The following is a 21,775-nucleotide window of genomic DNA, read 5'->3' on the forward strand; positions in this document are numbered from 1 at the left end:
GAAAAGCACATATCTTACATACTGGCCTTTTAATGGATATCTTAATGAATAACATAAGATATCACTGCTTTAATATTTGACACGTGCATTTTTGGATAATGTACACACAATGCTGCCTTTTACTGTAGATAGACTGGCAGTGAATAGAGGAAAACAAAGGTATCCATGGGCCTTGATGGTATGTAACTGACTCTTTTGCTAAAATATATATAGGCTACAGTATATATATATTTTTTTGTTGTGATCACACACTCTGAGGCATATCAATAATAAGTGGATGGTAAAGTTGCCACATCAAAATGTTCGACTTTCATTCATATGCACATGAAAAAAGGTGTGTGTGATTGTCTTCCAGAAGGTCTGAGGAAGTGCTCGCTCAGCTACAGTTCTAAGTGTTAAAACTCACCATATATATCAAGAGTAAAAAAAAGGCAGGACAGCTATTGGATAAACCTGACTGCCAATGACATGTGTGTGTCTGTGCAGTAGTGCGTACACATTCAACAACAAGCCAGGACAGACAGTCGGAGCGAGGTGTTTTTATGTGATATGGAAGTCTCTCCTTAAGCCTTTGGGCTGTGCCTCCATTCTCAGAATCAGCCGTGAAGTGATTAGTATTTTATTGATGAGCTCCTGAAGTGGCAGGTGTGGGAAATTGGATCTTTGATCTCCTGGAGTTTAGGAAATCTATCCTGAGTGTGTGGAGCTCTCCAGGTACAACACTCCCATCCTGGCAACATCAGCACTAGACACACACAGACACACACACGCACGCACACACACACGCAAACACTTGCGCACCGACAGACAGACGTGACGTTAGAGAGGGATATTCCTCCCTTCTCAAAACACATATTTGTTTTGGATGTTTTCACTAGAGAGTCTACACGGTGATTACAGATGTTCATTAACAAAATGAGGTATTTGTTTTAAACTTTAACCAATCACTTTGATATGCTAATTACAGTGTAATTTAATTTGAGCCCCTGTAATGATGATGCTGTTATTATGGACATAAATGATGCAGTTAAGCTGAGAGTAATCTCATTTGCATACTGTACATGCCAGTAAATTAAGCCCTTTCCAGCGTGGCTTCAGCTTTAATTTTCCACTCCTTTTCACACGGCATCCCTCAGCCCCTGTGCCTAATAGCAGGCCAGCTTGTTTGATGTGGGGAAGCGCTTCCTCACACTAAATCTAAGTCACAATATGTATACATGAAGGCTCTCATTATAACTCTAAGTGCTCTTTTAGGAAGTTGGTATTAATAAGCAGGCCGGCTTTTCATGCTTGGCAGCGATACACAAAAACAGCTTTGTCTCCTCACCAGAATCATCTTGAAAAACTCCTTAATCTGCATCTGAGAAATAAAAAATCACGGCTGTGATAACGATGTGTCCACGGGAATAGAGCTCCCTAATCATATTGTATATGTCCTCTTCTATGTGTTGATCAGAGATATCTTCAAAGAGGGGCTTGTATGTTCATATTCCCCCCTCTGAGAAAAAAGATGAAGGGCATTTGGATGTGTTTTTTAACTAAGATATTTTTTTCTCTCCCTTACTAACAACTAATTGAAAATATTGCTTCATTGTTTGTTTAGTGCAAATTATTTTGCTTCTGTTTCTTTGTACACAATGCTTTTTGATTTGTGTATAAAAGAGGCATATTTCTGAGGAAGGGACGCGGACTGGCCTTGATAAAGAAAAAAAGCTCTGTGTCTTCATTAGAGAAGCAGCACCTCATGGTGTCTGATGTTTGCAGCGCGAGAGTGTAAACATGTTTGTCATACAGGGGTGTATTTATGCTGATCAAATATCGGAGGTGGACCATGGTGAATGTTAAAGACTTTGGCTCACAGGGCTTGGACAGCTCTGTGGATGGATGGCCTAAAAAAATGGCCTGAACGTGCCCTCACATACCCTGCATTCTGACTTCCCTCTATGCGCTTTGAAGGTGGGTTAGCAGCAGTGTGGTTTATGGACTTTCACACCGACAATACAATTGCCCTTCACTAAGAATGCTCCCTCCATTTTGTGCCATAAAGAATATTTTTTTTCCTGCCAGCCAATTTTCTCTGTTAGTCTCTAATTGGCTACATAAATCTTGGGGCCGTAGAGGTGTGAGAAATTGTTGCGGTGTCACACAGTGAAATCTTCACCTTATTTACCAATTCATTAAGATTCATTGATGCAGGATCGGGAGAGGAAATGACAACATAAATCAGGCCTCCAAACATAATGACCCTAATCAGTTGGGAATTGCAGAAAATGTCATGATGAACTATGTCCTTGTATTAGTGCCACTGTACATTGTCCTTGTGCTGGCTGCTTTATGAGTGGGACGCATCCCTCCTGACATGGGGCTTTATTTAAACCCAAAAAGAGTTGTTAAAAAACCCTGATGCCATTAAAATGCAGAAATTCATGTAAGGTCTTCTGGTATTTAGCCCCCTACCCTGTATCTTCAGTTTTAACTACTTAATGGAGCCACAGACTCCTTTCCTGTTTAACCCTCTCTGTCCTCTCTGGGAGGCTGGGGCTTATAAAATAATAATAACATATGACTCTTAGGCTTAAACGACCCTGTACCATACTCCTTTAGAAGCAGCGAGAGGGGTCAACGGGTAAGACCACTCCCAGTGGAACAGTGAAACTGTCTATTTTACAGAGGCCTTTAAAGCTATAGTGCATAACCTTTTCATATGAATGAATGTCGGTAACATTCAAGCCATCGCCAAACGAGTTGACACAAAGTTGATTAAGCCTATAAGCTCCACAAAACTCTCTCTGTATTTCTCAGTATGGCAGCATTTAGAAACTGGTGTTACCCCCCAAGACACTGGTGCAGGAGCTCAGAAAAATCTCAAGAAGAGCCTAAGAAATGTTTCCGTTTTTGATTTACTGCTAAGAACTTGAACGTTCTGCAGGAGCTATAAAACTAATGTGCAATCACCAAAGGCTTACTTAATGTAGATGCATCGACAGTGTTGTTGTAATTACTCTGAATTCCTCATTGGGTCGACATGCGTTACGCACTATAGCTTTAAGCAGTCACTGAGCCATGACAGTTGTTGGTTGAGATACTATTGGAGGAAAAAAATAGCCAGTGCATCTCCATGTCATTTAAGGTCAACAATTGCATCTGGAAAATATCTTAAATCTTAATATCTGTGTGAGGAACTCTAAAGAAAAGGTGGGATAACTTCACCTGCTGTTGGTCTCTGTCTGTAGAGAAACATTGAACAGTTCTGAGAATCATTGAAATGGCAGGGGTTAGGTCAGACCTTCCAGTTACCTCCAGTTATGGTGCATTGCACTGAGAGGGAGGGATTGTAGAAACCACCATGCCTGATGACTTACTCAACAGTAATTAGCGGCCTAGCTTACTTTGTGTGTATAGAACGGTGGTTTACCACAAGTCTGTCTCGATGATTTAACAGAACTGCAATGCTTCTCCCAGAAATGATTGGTTAGCTACGTGTTGTCAGCTCACAGAGAAAGTGTTCTCTCTCCAGTGAGATGACATCTCCCCAGAAGACAGTAGCTTTAATAATGTAGGTACGCAATATTAATTAGACAAGTTTGTTAAGGCCAACCTTGGTTTTTCACCGGGTGAAATGCATCTGACACATTTCCTCTCCACAACTTTGCATTGCCATCCCCAAGGGATGCCCTTATACGTGTGAGTTCTAGTGAAAAAAAATATAAAAAATATATGACACACTTTAAGTAATGTTAAAACAATAAGCAGCTTTGGTAGATCCCATAGGAGGCGGATAGATTGAAGTTGTGTTTTTTTCTTTGGGTACGAGTACTAATGAGCTTGAGGGAAGCGACGGCGGCTTTTCAGCCTGTGGTCAGAATAAGAAGCCACACCCCTTGTCTCCTGGTGTCTGTGGTCTCCTTGTTAACGGGCATGAGCCACGCGTGTGTTAACGGGCATGAGCCACGCGTGTGAGCCAGAAGATTATCAAAGTCAAATGAAGGAGAGTGGCTGAGAAAATGTGTGGCAAACCACTCTCTAAAGGAGGTTCCACATCCCAGAATGACTATTCCATCCATGTACAACCAGAGTTAAACTCATGAGACTTCTCTATTTACTTGGTCTCTATTGGCCCCATAGTTGTACTAAAAATACTGTGGCCTGCCTTACTTTGGCACATTCCGTCATTGTCTGTGCACAGCAGGCCTTGTATTTCACAGTGGTGTTTCTCGCATGGCTCCATGCAAAGGAGACAAACTGGGTATGTATGTTTTTTGAAATGATGGATCTACTCAGCTTCTCCACTGGAGTTTTGCCTGCTAGCACCTTTCTTATTATTAATTTATCTGGAGCTTGTAGTGATAATAGGTTGATACTCATATCAATCCTCATACCCACCAACACAACACTAGATTGCGTGCCTGCAAATCCCATCACAGTTGCTGCAATGTGTTATAGATATGTGTTTGGTACCTCATATGCTCATATGTTATGCCTTCCTTACATGGGGGGCAACTGTTTTTGGGGACTAAATGAAATCACAAGGGGAAGTGGAGAGAGAAAAGCATGGATTCTCCCATCCTGATGATCATTGGATAGCTGCGGCAGCACAGCAGATGGCAAGTTGTTGTCTGCATGAAAAATTCATGGTCAAGGTGACGTGCAGCTTTGAAAGCCCTTACAAAACATTAGCTAGCTTGTGTTTTGTGATTACTGCTAATGTTGTGTTTGATCTAACATATGGAGTTACAATAGCTATTATCAGTCCAAATGTAATGTCACATATAAAAACAAGTCTCAAAACCATACACTTTGAAATGATGACGATAACATCTTCGTCCGTTTCAAATGTTTAGTTTTATTTTCACTCTGTACCCTGACATAGCGAGCTCCTGGAGCCTTCTCAGACAATCCTTTTGTTATTTACACAAACCCAGTTACTGAATAATTGAACTAGGTAAATGTTTAACATGTTTTGTACAAGTTCCTCGCTGCGCTGTTGTTGTGAAGGAGACACTGTTTGTTGGCTCTGGAAGAGACACTCTGTTTGCTTTGCTTGACAATGATGCGTTTCCATAGGAGACCACCACCTTGCCCATCTTCTTCTTATTCACACTGGCTTGCTATAGCAGCTGCAACACAACACAGCAGCCCACTATTGTGTCTTCAAATGTCAGAAGAATGACTTTTTGTTTATCTTGACTTCTGTTTATTCTAGCCTGAGCCACATTTGCATCAACCTTGATTCACCCCCCCCCCCCCCCCCCCCCCCCCAACCAGAAACCTGTTTACACTATGCCGGCCCGAGTGTCACCTAGGAAATGGGCAGATCATTCCACCTGGTTAATATTAAATGGTTCTCTTGCTGCAAGGAGATGTTTGTTCATAAACACAAAAGCCCCGCTCCCCCTCCCCCTGTTTACTGTAGCCATGGCATCACTTATTAAACAAACAGCTGCTTTGTTTGCCATGTGTGAGTGGTCTGCTGCTTAAACCCCCGTACAAGGCCTGGGAAGAAGTTCGGGGGAAAATGCTCCTGTCTCATATGGTGCATGCAAGGATGGGAGGGTTTTTTGCAATGGAGGGATGGGGTGTCTGTTGGTACTATGTTGTCAGAGAAGTCTGGAGATATGCCTTTGCTTATCTGCGACATGGTTGAAGTGGCTGACAAGATTACACTCTTGTTTGGTCTGACTCTGTGAAGTCGCCTTTTGGCAGAATGTCATCCAATAGCAAGCTGTTAGCTCCTCTCAGAGAATCAAGTCAAACAGACAAATCTTCTTTTTTTCATTGAGGTGGTTCTGGTTTGGAGAATCCCCCTTTAGCAGATCATATGTGGAAGGGTGTGGGACTGCAGCAGTCTGGAAAGGTTATTGGGATTTAGCCCAATTCCTCAGTCTGTTGTCCGATGAGACATATTCTTTGAGTAGTTTGTTATCAGCGATAAAGAGCTGAGATAATGGATTATTTAACATACAACTTGTGTTTGTCTTTCTTATTCCCTTAGAATCAGGAGCAAAAATACATCAGAAAATATTAGACAGAAACCTTGAGAAGCATTCTTGTTGTTGCACCTTTGGGTACTACTGGCTGATGTGTCTAGCCTAGCAACCCAGCTGAACCTAAACAGCTTGTAAAGTGAGCCTCTTCCCCATTGTCTCCTCCTAGGTTGTGTCTGTATCTCCTCCCGCACAAGAAATGTTGTGCTTTTGTTGTGCGCTTGTGTAAACAAGGGTTCTGTGTGTGAGAACTTGGTGAAATGGAAGCAGGTGGCCCCGCTGAGGCTTTACTGTCATGAGCATTAAAAGAAAAACACAACACGGAGAAGGGTCAGAGCACAGCTGCGCGCAGGGCCCGACCCTACCTTGAATCGACTGCTGACTTTGTTTGAGCTGTTTGAATTCCAGGCAAGCATGACAGGGGGACAGGCATTGGATTTCCAGGGATGGTGTGTGTGTGTGTGTGTGTGTGTGTGTGTGTGTGTGTGTGTGTGTGTGTGTGTGTGTGTGTGTGTGTGGTATGGGAGAGACAGGGTTGATGAGCTCAGGCCGCTGGCTGTTGTTAACCTTCAACCTGTCTGGTCAGGTGGGAGCGACATGTGTCTCTTGTTTGTACTGTAACTCCCCATATTTGAGGCAAAGGGAAAAACACAAAACAAACTGTAAACAAACAGAAACTCTGACCTTTTTTATTATCCAGTGTTTTGTTTTGTTTTGCAAGCAAAGCAGGCAACCCCCCCCCCCCTGAAAGAACAGAACAGGCAACTAATAATCAACAGCACTGCCAGTTCTTTTTTTGTTCAAACTTGTTGTTGCCTTGTTTTGATCTCCTGGTATTTCCATTATATTTAATCTTTTTATAATTTTTTTCCAAAAGCTGACATGCTCCATTAATAATAAGAAAGCCTTTCTCTCTCTCTCATGTCTTGTTTTATGTTTGGAGCATGAATCCATATGTTTTAACCTCTGGTTACTATGCCCATAAGTCTTGACCCATAATTACGGACAAATTTATACTTGTTGTATAAATGGAACGGATGGGAAAACTTTGAGCTTTTTGGAGTCATGGCAGACAAGGCTATTCCCATGAGCAAAGAGAAAATAAATAGACAGATGAACAAACACATGGTCAAGTCAGTCACGTGTGCGAGTTGCCCCAGCTGACAACAGTGTCTCCGGCCTCAGTGCCTCACTGATTAACACTGTTATCAGCACACACTCTCTAATAAGGCTCTTTCCTATCTACTTGATATTTATGATGGATAATGCCCATTTTCCCATTTTCTTTTTTCCCCTTGCGATATTGCAGCTTTGAATTATTCCGTGGCAAAATTAATGAGAAAGTAGATTTATGGTTTTCATTTGTTTGTCAATTCGGAAATTAATTGGGTGTTAATTTTAGCCATCCCCTCATCAGTGCCGGTTCCAAGCATGCGCGCATTACTTTGCATTCATTGTGACCCTTTCTCTCCTTTTATTGTGGGTCACTAGTTTTGCATACATTAAAATAGCCCCGCGGCTCATTCTCTTGATTACTTTTGGAGATGCCATGCATTTGGAAATTTGAGCCCTTTCCGTTATAATTATGAAGATTTTGCATGGGATGACAGTGCATGTATAATAGCCATTACACCCCCCCCCCCCCCCCCTCTTAATGTAGCTTTGAAGAAAAAAAAAGGAAAGTGAGTGTGGAAAACATTTTTTTCATTAAATAAGTGGGGTGAATAACGCCACTATGGGCCTTTAAGTTCCCTAGGGAACATAGGCCATTGATCAAACCCCTCAATCCTCTACGGTCTTGTGCCTTCAGATCCAGTTGTTGCCATGATAGCCTTTCCATCGACTCCTTCGACTTTTTAAATAACGTCAGCCCAATGGTTTATTTCAAATGGCATTTAATTTGGCCCTGAGAATGTGTGTTTCTAATTGTTGTCTCAGAATGGGGAGTTGGTTGCGAGCGTGGGCCTGTAGATGGAGTTGGAGTGGCTGGCTGCGTCCCATCCCACAGTATTCCTTCTTGCTCACTCCTTGTTGAGAAAATCCCATTATGGAGTAAGGCCGTGCCAGACTGCAGGGGTGAGCTGGGTCAACATCTGTCTGGAGGGAGAGGGGGGGGGGGGGCTGGCTGTTAGCCCCGGCCCAGAGAACATGCTCTGTAGGCCGGGTCCAGGCTGCTCAGACAGGCCCCTGAGTGTGGGGGCGTTGTGACACTCAACTGAACCGGCACAGGCCACAGTGTCAGATGACTCCCTCGGATAGGCTTCTACAGCAGAGGAGATGTAAACCATAGTGAACCCTGGGATTGAATAGCGTTCTGGAACTGTTTTAGCTTAGCTCGCCTTAGCCCACAGCTAGCTAATTCTGAGCTGGGAGACTATCCCTAACAACCACTATTTGAAAGAGCAGTGCTGTAGTGCTGTTTTTTTTTTTATAATCCCAATCGCCCAATTATTATCTCACCTACTGTATATGCTCACTAAATATTCTTATGTGACACGTTGTCAACCTCAATTTCCTATCTGTCAGCCTGAGTGTGTGTCCCCAGTGGTGTCTGGGTGTGTGTCTGCATCTTGTTTAGACCTGGATCTCTGGAGACTGCAATGCCCTATGTACTTGAAGCACATATTAATTCGCTTTGGCCCTCCCTATTACACGCCTTAAACGCAACACCATAAATCTGCAATTAGTTCCATTTTCACCTTCTTTCATGATGAGGCCCAGTGTTTCTTAAAGGCATTTATTCTGCTTCATATAAATAATTAATCAGCCAATGATTCGCTTCAGCCTGACTTGGTCAGCTTCATTAACTGCCCTGGAATTGGAAGGCTAGACGCATTGTGCCACAGAGGGCCCCGCGACCAATGCACAATAGCTGTAAATCATTCCACTGATTTGAGAAATACAGGCACAGATATGCCACAGTGTCACTGGCATTCATCCCCCGAGGGGGGGGGGGGGGGGGAGGGGTCTGTCTGGCTTTTGTGTACCCAAAAGCAGAACAGTGGATGTATAATGTAAGCAAATAGCTTTGTATTCACATTTAACACTGATCTCTGCTGTCAAATTTGAACCTAATGTATATGACATCAAATGACCCTTCCTTGACGTGTCTGTCCATGTGTACGTTGTTGTTTAAAGTTAGATCGAGTTATACAAGACAATGTTTTCAAAGGGGCTCTGCTTGTATTCACTATTCCAACCTGTATTTAATGTTAATTGAGCGACCCTGGAGGATTTGTCTGTTCTCGCTCAGCCTCTCAGATTGGATGTTTCTCATGGAGATTGGCAGGCCTCACACAGTCGCCTCTGTTTCCCATTAAAAATCCATTCTGCCGTGGTTCTTCTGGGAGCCCATGAGAGTAAATATATCCATTTCCATAGAAAGTGTTTTGTTTTGGAGGTCCGGTGTTTTCTTGGGCTCCTCTGCTCACACTCAACACAGGTTGGGTTCCTCTCTCTAATGTGTGTTGGACCCCGGACCCCTTTCCACCTCTGCAAATGCCCATAATGGAGAAACAAACAAAAACCCAGTCCCTATCCCCCTTTCTCTTAACCAGCCCAGTATGGACTTGTCATAGGATATGTAGCGGAAAAGACAAAACAAAGGAACGATTCATTATCCTGTGGAAAAGCAGTCAGCGTGAAAGCGTGTGCGTGTGTGTTTGCCCCATTGCATACGCTACAAGCAAACAAGCAAGACACACACAAACCAATTGGGAAACCTGCAATAAAAAAGTGAAATTGTGTGGGAAGGATATGACAGATGTTTATAGCTTGGCCCAGAGTTCCAATGCGACCTCATTGCTGTGTTGTAACAGCTGCTTCTCTCCCTGTCTTTCTCACCACTGTCCCTGTTTTTTTTCTCTTTCTGTCTGTGTGTCTTTTCTCTCTCAGGTCTTTAAGTCATGATGCAAGAATCTGGGACGGAGGTGACGACGAGCAACGGATCAGCCAATCAGAATGGAGGAGCGAGTAGCGTGGGCGGGGCTAGAGAGGAGGTGACTGCTGCTGACCTCATGCATCTCCAACAGCACCAGGTATGGACCACTCAACTCCCTTTGCTTTCACACCTGTCCTGACTCCTTTCAAGCCATGTCAACAGCAGGCCCTCTTCCCCCCACTTAAAGTGCCACTTAATATTTCATTCCACCTCAAAGTACATCTAGTACATAAACACATTATTATTATTATTTATGTATATTGAAGCCCTTTTTTAAATATTTAAAGACGGGAAAGTGCTCTCTCTCTCTCTCTCTCTCTCTCTCTCTCTCTCTCTCTCTCTCTCTCTCTCTCTCTCTCTCTCTCTCTCTCTCTCTCTCTCTCTCTCTCTCTCTGTGATTGTGTTTGCTTTGTGAGTTGTGTGTTTATCGTAGCATGCGGCATCTGCATTTTTGGTTAAAATATTTAACGCAGTGTTCGGACATCTTTTAAGTATTATGGTAGACAGCTGAGAAAGCAGGACGCCCCCAATAGGATGACAGCGTCGTCCCCTGGCTCATTGTAAACACACCTCACACTCAAGGCTAATGTCACATTCGGGGCCCGCTTTAACCAATGAGGTGTTAGCTACACAACATTTTCACCATCTCCCGAAACTGAGGCAAACAGACAAGCTCTTTCTGTTGGTGTCAGTGTTATGTGTGGCACACGACAGCACGTTTAAGGAAACAACATTGAAAAGATCAGTGTGTCTTTAGCTATCTGGGTCTATCCGACAGCACTCGGGTTGTTGTCAGGAGCTGTTTGGTGATGATGCACAGGCGCGGTGCCGCTGTCTGTTGTCAAAGCACATCCATCAGCATTTTGCACACAGGGAGGGCAACAATGCTGCAGCCTGGGAAATGGCACTGTAACATACAGAGCAATAATTCAGTCTTATCGTTGTATCTTCTTACAGCAGAATCATGACATTATGATTATATGATATTGCCGGTAATTGCTGCTGGGATTACCGGCAAATTCAGTCATAGCTCATGTTGACGACAATAGTATGACATTTGTCTTTGGTAAAAAGGTTATCACTTCTTGAAAAGTCAGCGCTTGACATCTCAATGTAATAGAAAGGTCAATGCAGTCATAATCAGTTGTGTACTTGAGTTTTTATCATGATAAGAAAAAAGTATTCAAGAGTATTGCTCAGCTCTACTCATATGACTTTGATATGACTTCATATTGCTTCTACATGGTGATGAATTTTGTTGATATTAAGGGACATTAATATCAACGGGACATTATTGTAATAAATAGCAGAGTAGAAGTGTTATGTAAAGTAAAGAGGGTGTGTCAGTGTGCGTCCTTCAGGCCTTTAACAGATCTGTTCCTCATCCCCACATCCCCCCAGCTCTACAGTTCCTCCTCCCACTCACCTTTCTTTCCAGGTCAGAATGAGGCATGTCGTCAGTGAGTCAGACTCACAGCCATACTGAATGCATTACTGCAGTAGTCACACAGAACCATGGATAACGTTTCAATAACTGCAGGCCACAGTTGAGTAAACAGTTGCACTGAAACTTAATTCCTGTTGACTTTTCCTTCATTGGATGCCAGAGGGGGCAACATTCTGATTCGCTCCGCAAAGACAACAGGGGTTACAACTTTGATGCATTGACGCGAGGGAGAGAGAGAAGTGTCACGGCCGTGCACTTGACACCAAGAAGAGGATGGAAATAAAGCCTTTTCCCACTATGAGATCTAGCAAGTCGTCCAAGCATGGCCCTTGTGTTCTAGTCATCCAGAAATAATAATTATTGCTATCCAGGTCAGGATCTAACATGGCATTTAAAAGGAATGAAAACAAGCAACTCCTATTCACTTAGTTGCAGGTTCTTCCCTATGCTACCATCTTGCAAATCCACTGGTTAATATCTGTGGCCCGCAGTCGGAGTGGAAATGGAGGGAGGCGTATTCATTGCTGTGTGTTATAAATGATGCGTGGATGGGGACGAAGGACCACGAGATGTCTCACTCTGGGCTTCTTGACACTGGGCTTTGATAGGCTACTTACCGGGCTAGTGTTACTGGGAAAGCAGGCATGCAGGCAGACAGGCTGCTCTTTTTATTCTCCCATTAGACTAACCCAGGATTCTCACTAATGCACCACGCACCATGTTAATTGTCCCCTGGGCTTTACGATCTTCGCTCAATTACTCGATAACTTTTTTTTTTTTTTTTTTTTTTTACTTCTGTGGCATTTCACAGTCTTTCAATCAAGTTTTATTTGCATCTTGCACTAACATGCCTCTAACTGACACACTCACCTTTCTTTTCTTTTTTTTTTCTTTTTTTTCAGTTTTTTTTTCTCCTCAACATCCAAGATGCTATTACCCGCTGTAGGTGAAGAAAAATAATCAATCTTAAATCTCCGCGGACTCAAAGTGCATACGTCTGACGGTCCCCCAAGCGAGCAGGCACAACAAACCTGGCAGTGGCATATCATTTATTCTTATTAGGGAACATAACTATGAAAGACAGTGCTCATTAATAAAGATGGGGGCTGAAATAATTGTAATCTGTTTGATCATCTTGATTCGGACAGGGGAATTCATCTTGTAGACTAGTCAGATTTGGGGGGAAGTGGACCATAAGCTTGATTTAAGCATCTCTATTAGTAAGTCAAATACTGTTGGGTGGGAAGTAAGGGTGGGAAGAAGGCGCTGGCTGGCTCTCTTTTTTCAGTTGTGTTGCAATGGTTCGATGTTCGGTGTGCTCATGAATATTTGTTGTTTATATTTTTCAGGCTGTGCTCAGTATTTCTTGCGCTTGTGTATATAATATGAGTATCTTCTTTTTTTAAGAACACAAATATAATTTGTTTTCATAACATGTGTTGGCCCCAGAACATGGGTATGTTTACTTTGTCACTGTGTTTGCGTTGCAGAAGTTGTGGTTTTAACGTTATCCTCATGAGGAAGTGAAGATTCTGACAAAAACAAAAACAATCAAATGAGAGAAGAGTGGCTTTTGCAAGAACCTGTTTTGTGATTTGCGACTTAAATGATTTTGCAACAGGAAGTTGTGTTGTGTGGCTGTTGTAGTCAAATACACACAGGGTGACAATAAGGACATCAGGGACTTTGTACTAGCTTCGGAGCATACACTCACAGTGCACATTTTCTTTGACATTTGGGTTTTAGCAAAGCATCTTTAACATCTCACATGTTAAACCATGCAAGTGATTCCTTCGCTGGAATTTTGGTTGAGCTGATACAACTGTAGAACATTAAATATTAATATCCTGTGTTATAGACAAGCCTTTTTTTAATCAAGTATGAGCAATTCTATAACATGAACCTTTCTTTTTCTGATATTGTACAAATATACCACAACAATATCTCCAAAGAAAAGTGAAAGCAGGGATGAATAATTGCTTTCCTTTTATTACATACACATCCATCTAGTCTGCTTTGTAAAACAAGTGCCTTTAAAGCTTTGCCTACATATCATAAGATAAGGCCAGCCAATTATGGCTGTTTTCTTCTTCTTCTTCTTCTTCTTCTTCTTCTTCTTCTTATCTGCCTGCGTGGTTGAGGTGTCCGCCGCCTTGCGTGTGCAGAGAGGGACAGAATGACACGCATTACAGTGGGCCAGCGAAAAAGCTGAGCAGGCACAGGTTTACTGTTTGCATTATGCAAGGCTTACACGCTCCATTGTGGAGGTTTGAAAAGGTGGAAATGCACGTCTTAGCCACCGCCACCAAGCCGTGTTTCTGCAAAGCTTTAGGGGGCAAGTGCTAGATGATAAGCCTCTCTATGACAGAACACTCAAGACAGGTACAACCATAGATATACAGTACACACATAAACACATACATACAGACAGAATATAGGCCCAAAGACTGATGCAGGCGACTGCTAGGTTCTGGCATCTAGTCCATTATGGGCTAATGCTCAAACTGACCCTGCGTTCCAAATCACATACTGTTTCTGTATACATTACTACATACAAAAGCATGCTGGTTTGCATACTGCTCAATTAAATTGCATGTACTAGGGCAGTGGTTTTCAAACTGTGAGGCGCGTCCCAGGGGGGACGCGGATGAATATGTGAATTTTGTATTTATTTTTTTTTCTAGTTTGTGTTTTTTATATTAAGATCACGGCATAGCTGGACAAGAGTTCTTCTGCTTCGTTCCTCTCACTGCATTTACATGCATTCATTATATTACAGAGAAATAGGTCTCGTTAAAGAAAAAGAGCACCAAGCCCAACCCAGAGGACCCTGCATAATTTTTTTTATTTTAAATGTATATTTTTATGGAAAATCCATGTGTCTTTCTTCAATAGCTTCTCAGACCCAGTGTCTCCAAATTATTTGTTCACACAAAATTCCTCATATTTTCCTCTCAAAGTGCACCAGATTCATGCATTTCACTTTAAAAAGGTGAAAAAAATATCTCACGGGGGGGCATACCCCCGGACCCCCCTAGGAGGGTCTGGTTCTCCGCTGGCTACTATTTTCCTCCAGCAGGACATCGGAGGCACTAGCGAAAAAACACTGGGTGTGTGAACAGTCTGTCTGCCTATCTTTCTCACTCCGCTGCACACTCAGTCGCTACCATGCATAAAGGAAGCCGGATTAAAACACTGGATTAAGATGTTAATATGTATTAACAAAAATGTTTAGAATGTTTCAAAAATATGTTTAAATGTGTAAAATAATTAAAAGATCTTTCAAAACACAGGGATGTTTAAGTCTTTTTCCCAGGCTTGCTTTATTTTTAAAGTAGATTTGTCCTGCCGGTCTAAAAATAATCCCACAAAAGATGAAATCAGGTTTTTAGCTTCTGGTGAGCCTAGCAAAGTTTTGGACAATGAATCATGTGAGGGCAGGGACTCAGAGGATGGTATATTCTGTCTGACATAATTCCTCACCTGTAGATACCCGAAGAATTGAGCTTTCGACAGTGAAAACTTTGATACAAGCTGATCAAATGAAGCAAAGTGACCATTTATATAAAGGTCCTCAACTGTTACTATTCCCTTCCGACTCCAATCTCTGAATGCTGAATCAGTGAACGATAGGGGGAAGGCATGATTATGCCAGATTGGGGCATGTATGGTCGTGTTCGGTAGGTCTAATTTGGTTCCAAATTCTCTGACCGTTGGACAAGGTAAAGTGGTCTCCTCTAAAGGAGGCAGGCGGTCTGGGAGAAGAGAAAAGGAGGGCAGTAAGAGAAGTTTTTGGGGCCAAGCTTTTTTCAATGGCCAACCAGGGGGGCAGATCAGATCTAATGCCTTTTTCATATGTAAATTGCCAATACACTATCACTCTAGCATTGGCAGCCCAGTAATAATGTAAAAAACATGGTAACCCCAGTCCGCCATGCTCCCTGGGTTTCTGAAGATGGGCTTTTGAGATCATATGTGCTTTATATCCCCAAATGAATTATAATAGAATCAATTGACTTAAAGTAAGATTTGGGAATATAAATTGGCACATTCTGAAATAGATACAGAAATCTCGGCAGGGAGACCCATCTTTACTGCGTTCACACGGCCAATAAGGGAGATCGGTAGTGTTCTCCATTTCTCTATGTTCTCCTTTAGTTTGTTCAGTCTTTCCGTAAAATTTAACTCAAAAAGTGTCTTTGGGTTTTTAGATGATTTAATGCACAGTTACTTTATACTGACCAGATTTGTTTTAAACTGCGTATTAGCTAGGAATGTTGGGTCCAGATCTGCTGTTAAAGACAAGAGTTTATGGTGTAACCCGAGACTTCGCCAAAAGAATTAATTAGCTGGAGTAGGTGGGGGATGGAATTCTCGGGGTCAGCTACAAAGAGGGCGATGTCATCTGCGTACAGAGAAATCGTATGGTCCATCCCACCTAGTGATATTGGCTTTATAAGTGCGTGCCCTCTTATGCTAATAGCCAGGGGCTCGATGGCCAACGCAAAGAGGAGCGGCGAGAGGGGGCAACCCTGGCGCGTGCCTCTCTGAAGGGCAAAGTGTGTGGATCTTTCCTGGTTTGTTAGAATGGAGGCGGTGGGATGGGCATATATTAAACGCACCCAGGAAATAAAAGGGACCGAACTCCTCCAGCACCTTGAGCAACTACCCCCACTCAACCTGGTCGAAAGCCTTTTCCGCGTCCAGACACAAAATAGCTTGTTTGGAAGAGCTGTCGAATTTGTTATACATAATATTTAGGACTCTCCTAACATTAAAACATGAAAACCTATTGGGGATAAACCCGGTCTGATCTGTGTGAATAATGGATTCTATAAATTTGTTTAGTCTATTAGCCAGAATTTTTGTAAACATTTTGAAATCCAAGTTAAGCATAGAAATTGGTCGATATGAAGACGGGTTAGTTTCATCTCTATCTTGTTTTAACAAGAGAGAAATGTTTGCGTTATACAGTGTTGCTGGGAGCCTATTCGCTTTGGTTGAGTGGAAGAACATTCTATGCAGGATCGGGGTTACTTGGTCAGCAAACTTCTTATAAAATTCAACTATGAAGCTATCTGGCCCAGGGCTCTTGCCGTTATGCAGCAATTTGATAGCGTCCGTGATTTCTGCAGGGGACAGTTCAGAGTTTAAGGCCTCGCGGGAGGCGCTGTCTAGTTTTGGTATGTCTAGCTTTTTTAACCATGCGTCGATATCATCATTAGCTTTGGATTTATACAGCTCCTGATAATACTCCTTAAAGCGTTTATTTATCTGTTTCGGGTCAGTTAAAGCCACACCTCTGCTAGATTTTATTGTATGTATGGATCTGCTGGCTTGTTGCCCTCTGAGCTGGCGGGCCAGCAAAGTATGTGGTTTATCGCCTTATTCAAAATAATGTTGCTTAAGTCTAAGAAGCTGATCACTCACTTGACTCGTTAAAATAGTGTTATACTCGTATTTAAGAATATTTTGCAGAGTTTGGGGGTTATTCGTGTTTCTGTATAATGTCTCCAGCGAGGTGAGCTCCAAGTCAATATCCTTTAAACGTCTTTCTCTAGATTTCTTTAAAGACCCTTCATATGAAATGATATAACCTCTCATGACCACTTTAAAAGTTTCCCACAAGGTGGAGTCAGAGACATCCAAGGTATCGTTGGTCTCTAAATATTCAGTGATTTTTCTCGACATGTATTTACAAAAATGTCTGTCGTTGAGCAGTGAAGGGCGTAGCCGTCAATTAGCTCGCTGTTTGGATCTCCCAAAGTCAAGAATAATGGTCGCTGGGGCATGATCCGAGATCAGGATGTAGTGATATTTGGTGTCTATTACGTTGGGTATGAGTCTTGAGTCTAATAAAAAATAATCAATACGAGAATACGAGTTGTGCATTTTGGAATAAAAGGAGTAGTCTCTGTCTGTGGGGTGCTGTATTCTCCAGATGTCAACTAAATTAGTAGTTGAGATCAAGTTTTTCAGGACTTTAGATGAGTTAGAAGGGTAGCTTGTTTTCTTTGATGATCTGTCCATATGCCAATCAAGGATTACATTGTGGTCCCCTACAGCAATCACATTTGTGCCCAAAAGGTCGGGTAAAATATCAAAGGTTTTACGGAAAAGGGCAGCGTCATCAATATTTGGGCCATAAATGTTAAGAAGTGTTACATGAACAGAGCAAAGGTACCCAGTTACTATAAGGAAACGACCATTCGGGTCAGTTACTGTAGAGATATGTCTGAAATCTATGTTTTTCTTAATAACAATTGCCACACGCAGGCTTTGCTAGAAAAAGTGGATTGAAATATCTGGTCTGCCCATCTGCAGCGCAGCCGGTTCCGCTCTGATGGTCTAATGTGAGTTTCTTGGAGGAACACAATATCGGCAGATAGAGATTTAAGATGTGAAAAAACCTTTGCTCGTTTAATTGGATGGCCCATACCTCGCACGTGGTAACCCCCGTGCTTGTATCATCACCCCCGGGTATCATACAAAGTTATACGCCATAATACACACGCAGTGACACAGTAGTTTGCCCCAAACAAAAAGACAGTTAGACCACTAGTACAAAAACACATACAGCCCTCGAACATGCCCTCCCACCCTCCCCACTTTCCCAAACAAAGCGGGGGAAAAATACCCTAACATACTGTAAAGCTTCCGACTTTAAAGCTAGAACTAACAAGTAGAACTCTGCAGAGCAATAAAGCTTAGCTATTACTCCAGTAAACTGTACCAAAAATAAAAAATAAATAAAAAATTAGCACATCTATAATAGTATTTTGGCTTCAATGGCCCCAAAGAAATATGGCTATAGAGAACGAATATCAACTTTGGAATAACTGAACTGTGTAAACAGTGAGCAGAAGAGTTGTATGAAACGGAAAACTCACATGAATTAACAAATATTTGAAAATATGACTGCAGCTTTACATGTACGGCTGCAAACACTATAGCCGTTAGAACGCATCAGCACGCACACAGGGGCAGACAACATGCGGCAACAGCAAACACCCCCACAAAACAAAATGAACACCATCTGGACATAGTTTATCATTTGAAATGCACGTAACTTTGAGTGTTGCCATTGTATACAGCCTGTATCAAATAGGCAAACACCTGCACAATCAGCTGTGTAGCAAAACACAGACGCTAACTAGCAGCTGCACTTTTGCCTTCTATAGCTACAGTGTTACCTCTCATCCAGTGGATTAAACGTCCTTAAACAGTGTCTTTATGGGGGTTTGGGGGACTTGTCGATTTATTTCTGCGCCTCCTGGGGTGAATTTATCCACTTTCTGGCTCCATCGGACATCGTGACACTGAGTCGTGCTGGGTATAGAAGCGCAGGTCTCAGTCCCAGTTTGTAAAGCTCTGCCATGATGTCCATGTACTCTGCACGCTGGCTCTGCACCTCGGGGCTGTAGTCCTCCACCATCCGAATAGGTTTGCCTCGAAACTCGAGTTGCCCTCTCTCCGTCGTGCCTCTCTGATGAGTAGATCCTTCATCTGGAATCGATGCAGGCGTAGAATGACTGGTCGCGGTCTCTGGCCCGGTGCCGGTTTAGCGCCGAGGGAGCGATGGGCTCTATCAACCTTCGGGGGATCCGGCAACATCTCGCTCCCGAAAACCTCCCTCAGCATATCCGAAAAGAACTCAGTTGGGCGCCCGGTTTCAGTGGATTCAGGGAAGCCGAGAATTCGTATGTTTTGTCGTCGGCTCCGGCCCTCCAAGTCGGCTACTTTAGCTGTTAGCTTCGTGTTGTCACCACGCAGAGTGGAACAAATGGTCTCGAGGTCGCTGACATGCTGACTCAGGTCTTCAGCAGAAAGCTCCAGGGACGAGAGGCTTTGACCATGGTCCTCCACTGTCAGTGTAATCTGGTCCAATTTTGCGTCGAGCTGAGCGAATGATTTTTTTAAACTCGGCGGTCAGTGCCTCCCGGAGCTCCTGAAGTAGCGTGGTTATCATGATCTTTATGGCCCCCAAGCTAACGTTAGCATTAGCTTCCTCTTTTTCGCTCGGAGTCGGCTTTTTACCCTTAGAAGTCATTTAGAGAGACGGCTGTACTTCTCTAAAGGAGTGTTTGACAGAAACAAAAAAAACTGAAGCCGTTTTGGTGTGATAGTATGAGTGCAGAATGTTATAAAAAGGCAGTTTACCGGAGCTCACGCTTAGTGCGTCCACTCCATCTAACTCTCAGACCGGAAGTCCTCTGAGTGCTTTTTGACCAGTAAAAAATCCCAAATGGATGTGTGCTACCTTCCTGAGCCCGACTTGTCTAACTCACACACAACACAGTATGGGCAAGTGTTGGGATGACACACAGTCCACACGGTATTGCTGTGCACACTCAGAGCTCTCAGGTATCTTCCGTGTGTATACTGTTCATATTGTCACAGGAGGCCAAGCACAGGCTCCAACTTATTGGAAAATGTTGGCGGAGAAGGATAACATCAGTGTTATGACACTGCATATTGCCCTAAATTGCTTTATTGGTAAAATGATAGTGCTTGCCCAATTTGAATAATTTTATGGAATCCTTCACAGAACGGTTTAATTATGTTATCACACAACTGGCAACATCTGTCTTTATAGCACAGCACATGACAGTTTTATTACAGGCTGGATTTCTTTGCTGGTTCTGATGTGTGATCTGATTAATACTCACACAGATGGAGGTGAAAATTGGAACAGTGATGCGCTGCTATGTCGAAGAAAGGGGGAAATAATTATTAAAGGGAATGAAAAAAAATCTCACCGCCCGTCTCACTGAAAATATCGTGACTGTTTTTGCTCAGGCTTCAGTTTTTGTCACTGGAATCATTTCGCCTCTTAAAGGAATTTATTTTTTTAATTTTAATTTTTAATTTTTTTTGGCTCACTCTCTGGCTGAAGAGAAGGCCACAGAAACCATCACTTTGAATGGGTATGCATTTCTGATAAAGAAATGGGTAAAGTTCCCTCATCCAGGTTAGCTTAGCTCAAACACTTGTAGTCAAGGGTAAAGTAAGCCTGCCTCCGCTGACAGTCAGTTAGTTTTGAGTTGGAGACGAGAGGATGTTGCTGATGAATGTCTGTTGAATATCCAACTTAAAACTAACTTAATCGCGGTGTCAGATTAGAGAGCCATCACAACAAGCACACAGGAGTGTTTAGTGATGACTTTAGTTTATCTTCTGACAGTCAGCAGAGGCAGGCTTACACTCCCATAGGTGAGCACCCTATGGTTGACCCTGCTCTCTGACCCCCTCCGAAGTGTGGTAACTTGAGAGGGGATATGCGAAAGGACGAATTTCAATGTGCCTTGTGTAAATTGACTAATAAAGATAACTTAACTTAACTTTACTTCTTCATCAAAAATGCAGTTAAAGGGATAGGTGCTGTAGTCTTTTCTTAAGCCGGAGAGTGAGGCAAAAAGCTTTAAATAAAAGATGTTGAACTATTCCTTAAAACAAAGTTACTTGCAGTTTTTTTCATCAGGAGCAAAATGTGTTTAGTCTAAGTGCAGCTTTACACATCCCTTTTGTCACTCAGGTTTTGTTGGTGAGGTTTTGGGAGGTGAAGCACCCAGCACCTTTGTGTCTTATGGATGCCTCACAAGACGGCCAGCCTATCAACTCATCCATGTTGTTGAGTCTACCTCCAGCCACCGCTCTCCGCCTGGGAAGAGATGAAGGTCTCATGTGTGCTGGAAGCTTATGTGGGCAGCAGGAGTGGGATCACAGGAGTGTGTTTGACATTGTTGTAATATGAATGGGCACATACACACAAACATATACACACACACACACACCTCACATCTAAGTTTCCATCTCATTGTAACCTATATTTTCATAAAAATACTAAAACATGTAAACTATGGCCAGACCATGGCAAATGAATGTGAAAAAAACTGTTAATGGTGATGTTAGAATCCTTTTTCTTTTTGTTATTCTTACCACTACCTTACCACTGGTTAAGCGGGTTGGCCAACGATCCAAGGGTAGGTGGATCGATCCCCGCCTGGCCACCTGTGTCATGGTTGTTGTGTCCTTGGGCAAGACACTTCACCCTCCTTGCCTTGTGTGAATGTGTATGACTGCTGTATGTTTGAGGTGGTGGTCGGAGGGGCCGTTGGGGCTGAATGGCAGCCACGCTTCTGTCAGTCTGCCCCAGGGCAGCTGTGGCTACTCTCGTAGTTTATCACCACCAGTATGACTGTGTGTGAATGAATGGAACCTGGAACCCTGTAAAGCGCTTTGAGTCACAGAGAAATAAAGCGCTTTATAAATCCAATCAATTATTATTATTATATTTCACTGTTCGAGAATATTTCCTTTCCTCTGTCCAACCTAAACACAAAGCTAGCATTTTAGAATCCTACACACGGAAGAGCTTTTTTTGATAAGCTTTTTTTTTTTTTA

General features: G+C 42.7%; 1 protein-coding gene across 9 annotated transcripts in view; it reads left to right on the top strand.

Annotated features, from left to right (window-relative positions):
* Nucleotides 1-21,775, top strand: part of foxp1b (forkhead box P1b) — a 222,337-nt gene that overhangs the window by 86,874 nt on the left and 113,688 nt on the right. For all 9 annotated transcript variants that reach the window (XM_080025667.1, XM_080025672.1, XM_080025674.1 and 6 more), the window contains one exon: nucleotides 9,879-10,021. In XM_080025667.1, coding sequence (XP_079881793.1) covers nucleotides 9,890-10,021 — 132 coding nt within the window. In that variant the 5' untranslated portion in view covers nucleotides 9,879-9,889. The remainder of the gene's footprint in view (nucleotides 1-9,878; nucleotides 10,022-21,775) is intronic.

This window comes from Ammodytes marinus (genome assembly GCF_949987685.1).
Source record: "Ammodytes marinus genome assembly, chromosome: 4".
Classification (NCBI taxonomy): domain Eukaryota; kingdom Metazoa; phylum Chordata; class Actinopteri; order Uranoscopiformes; family Ammodytidae; genus Ammodytes; species Ammodytes marinus.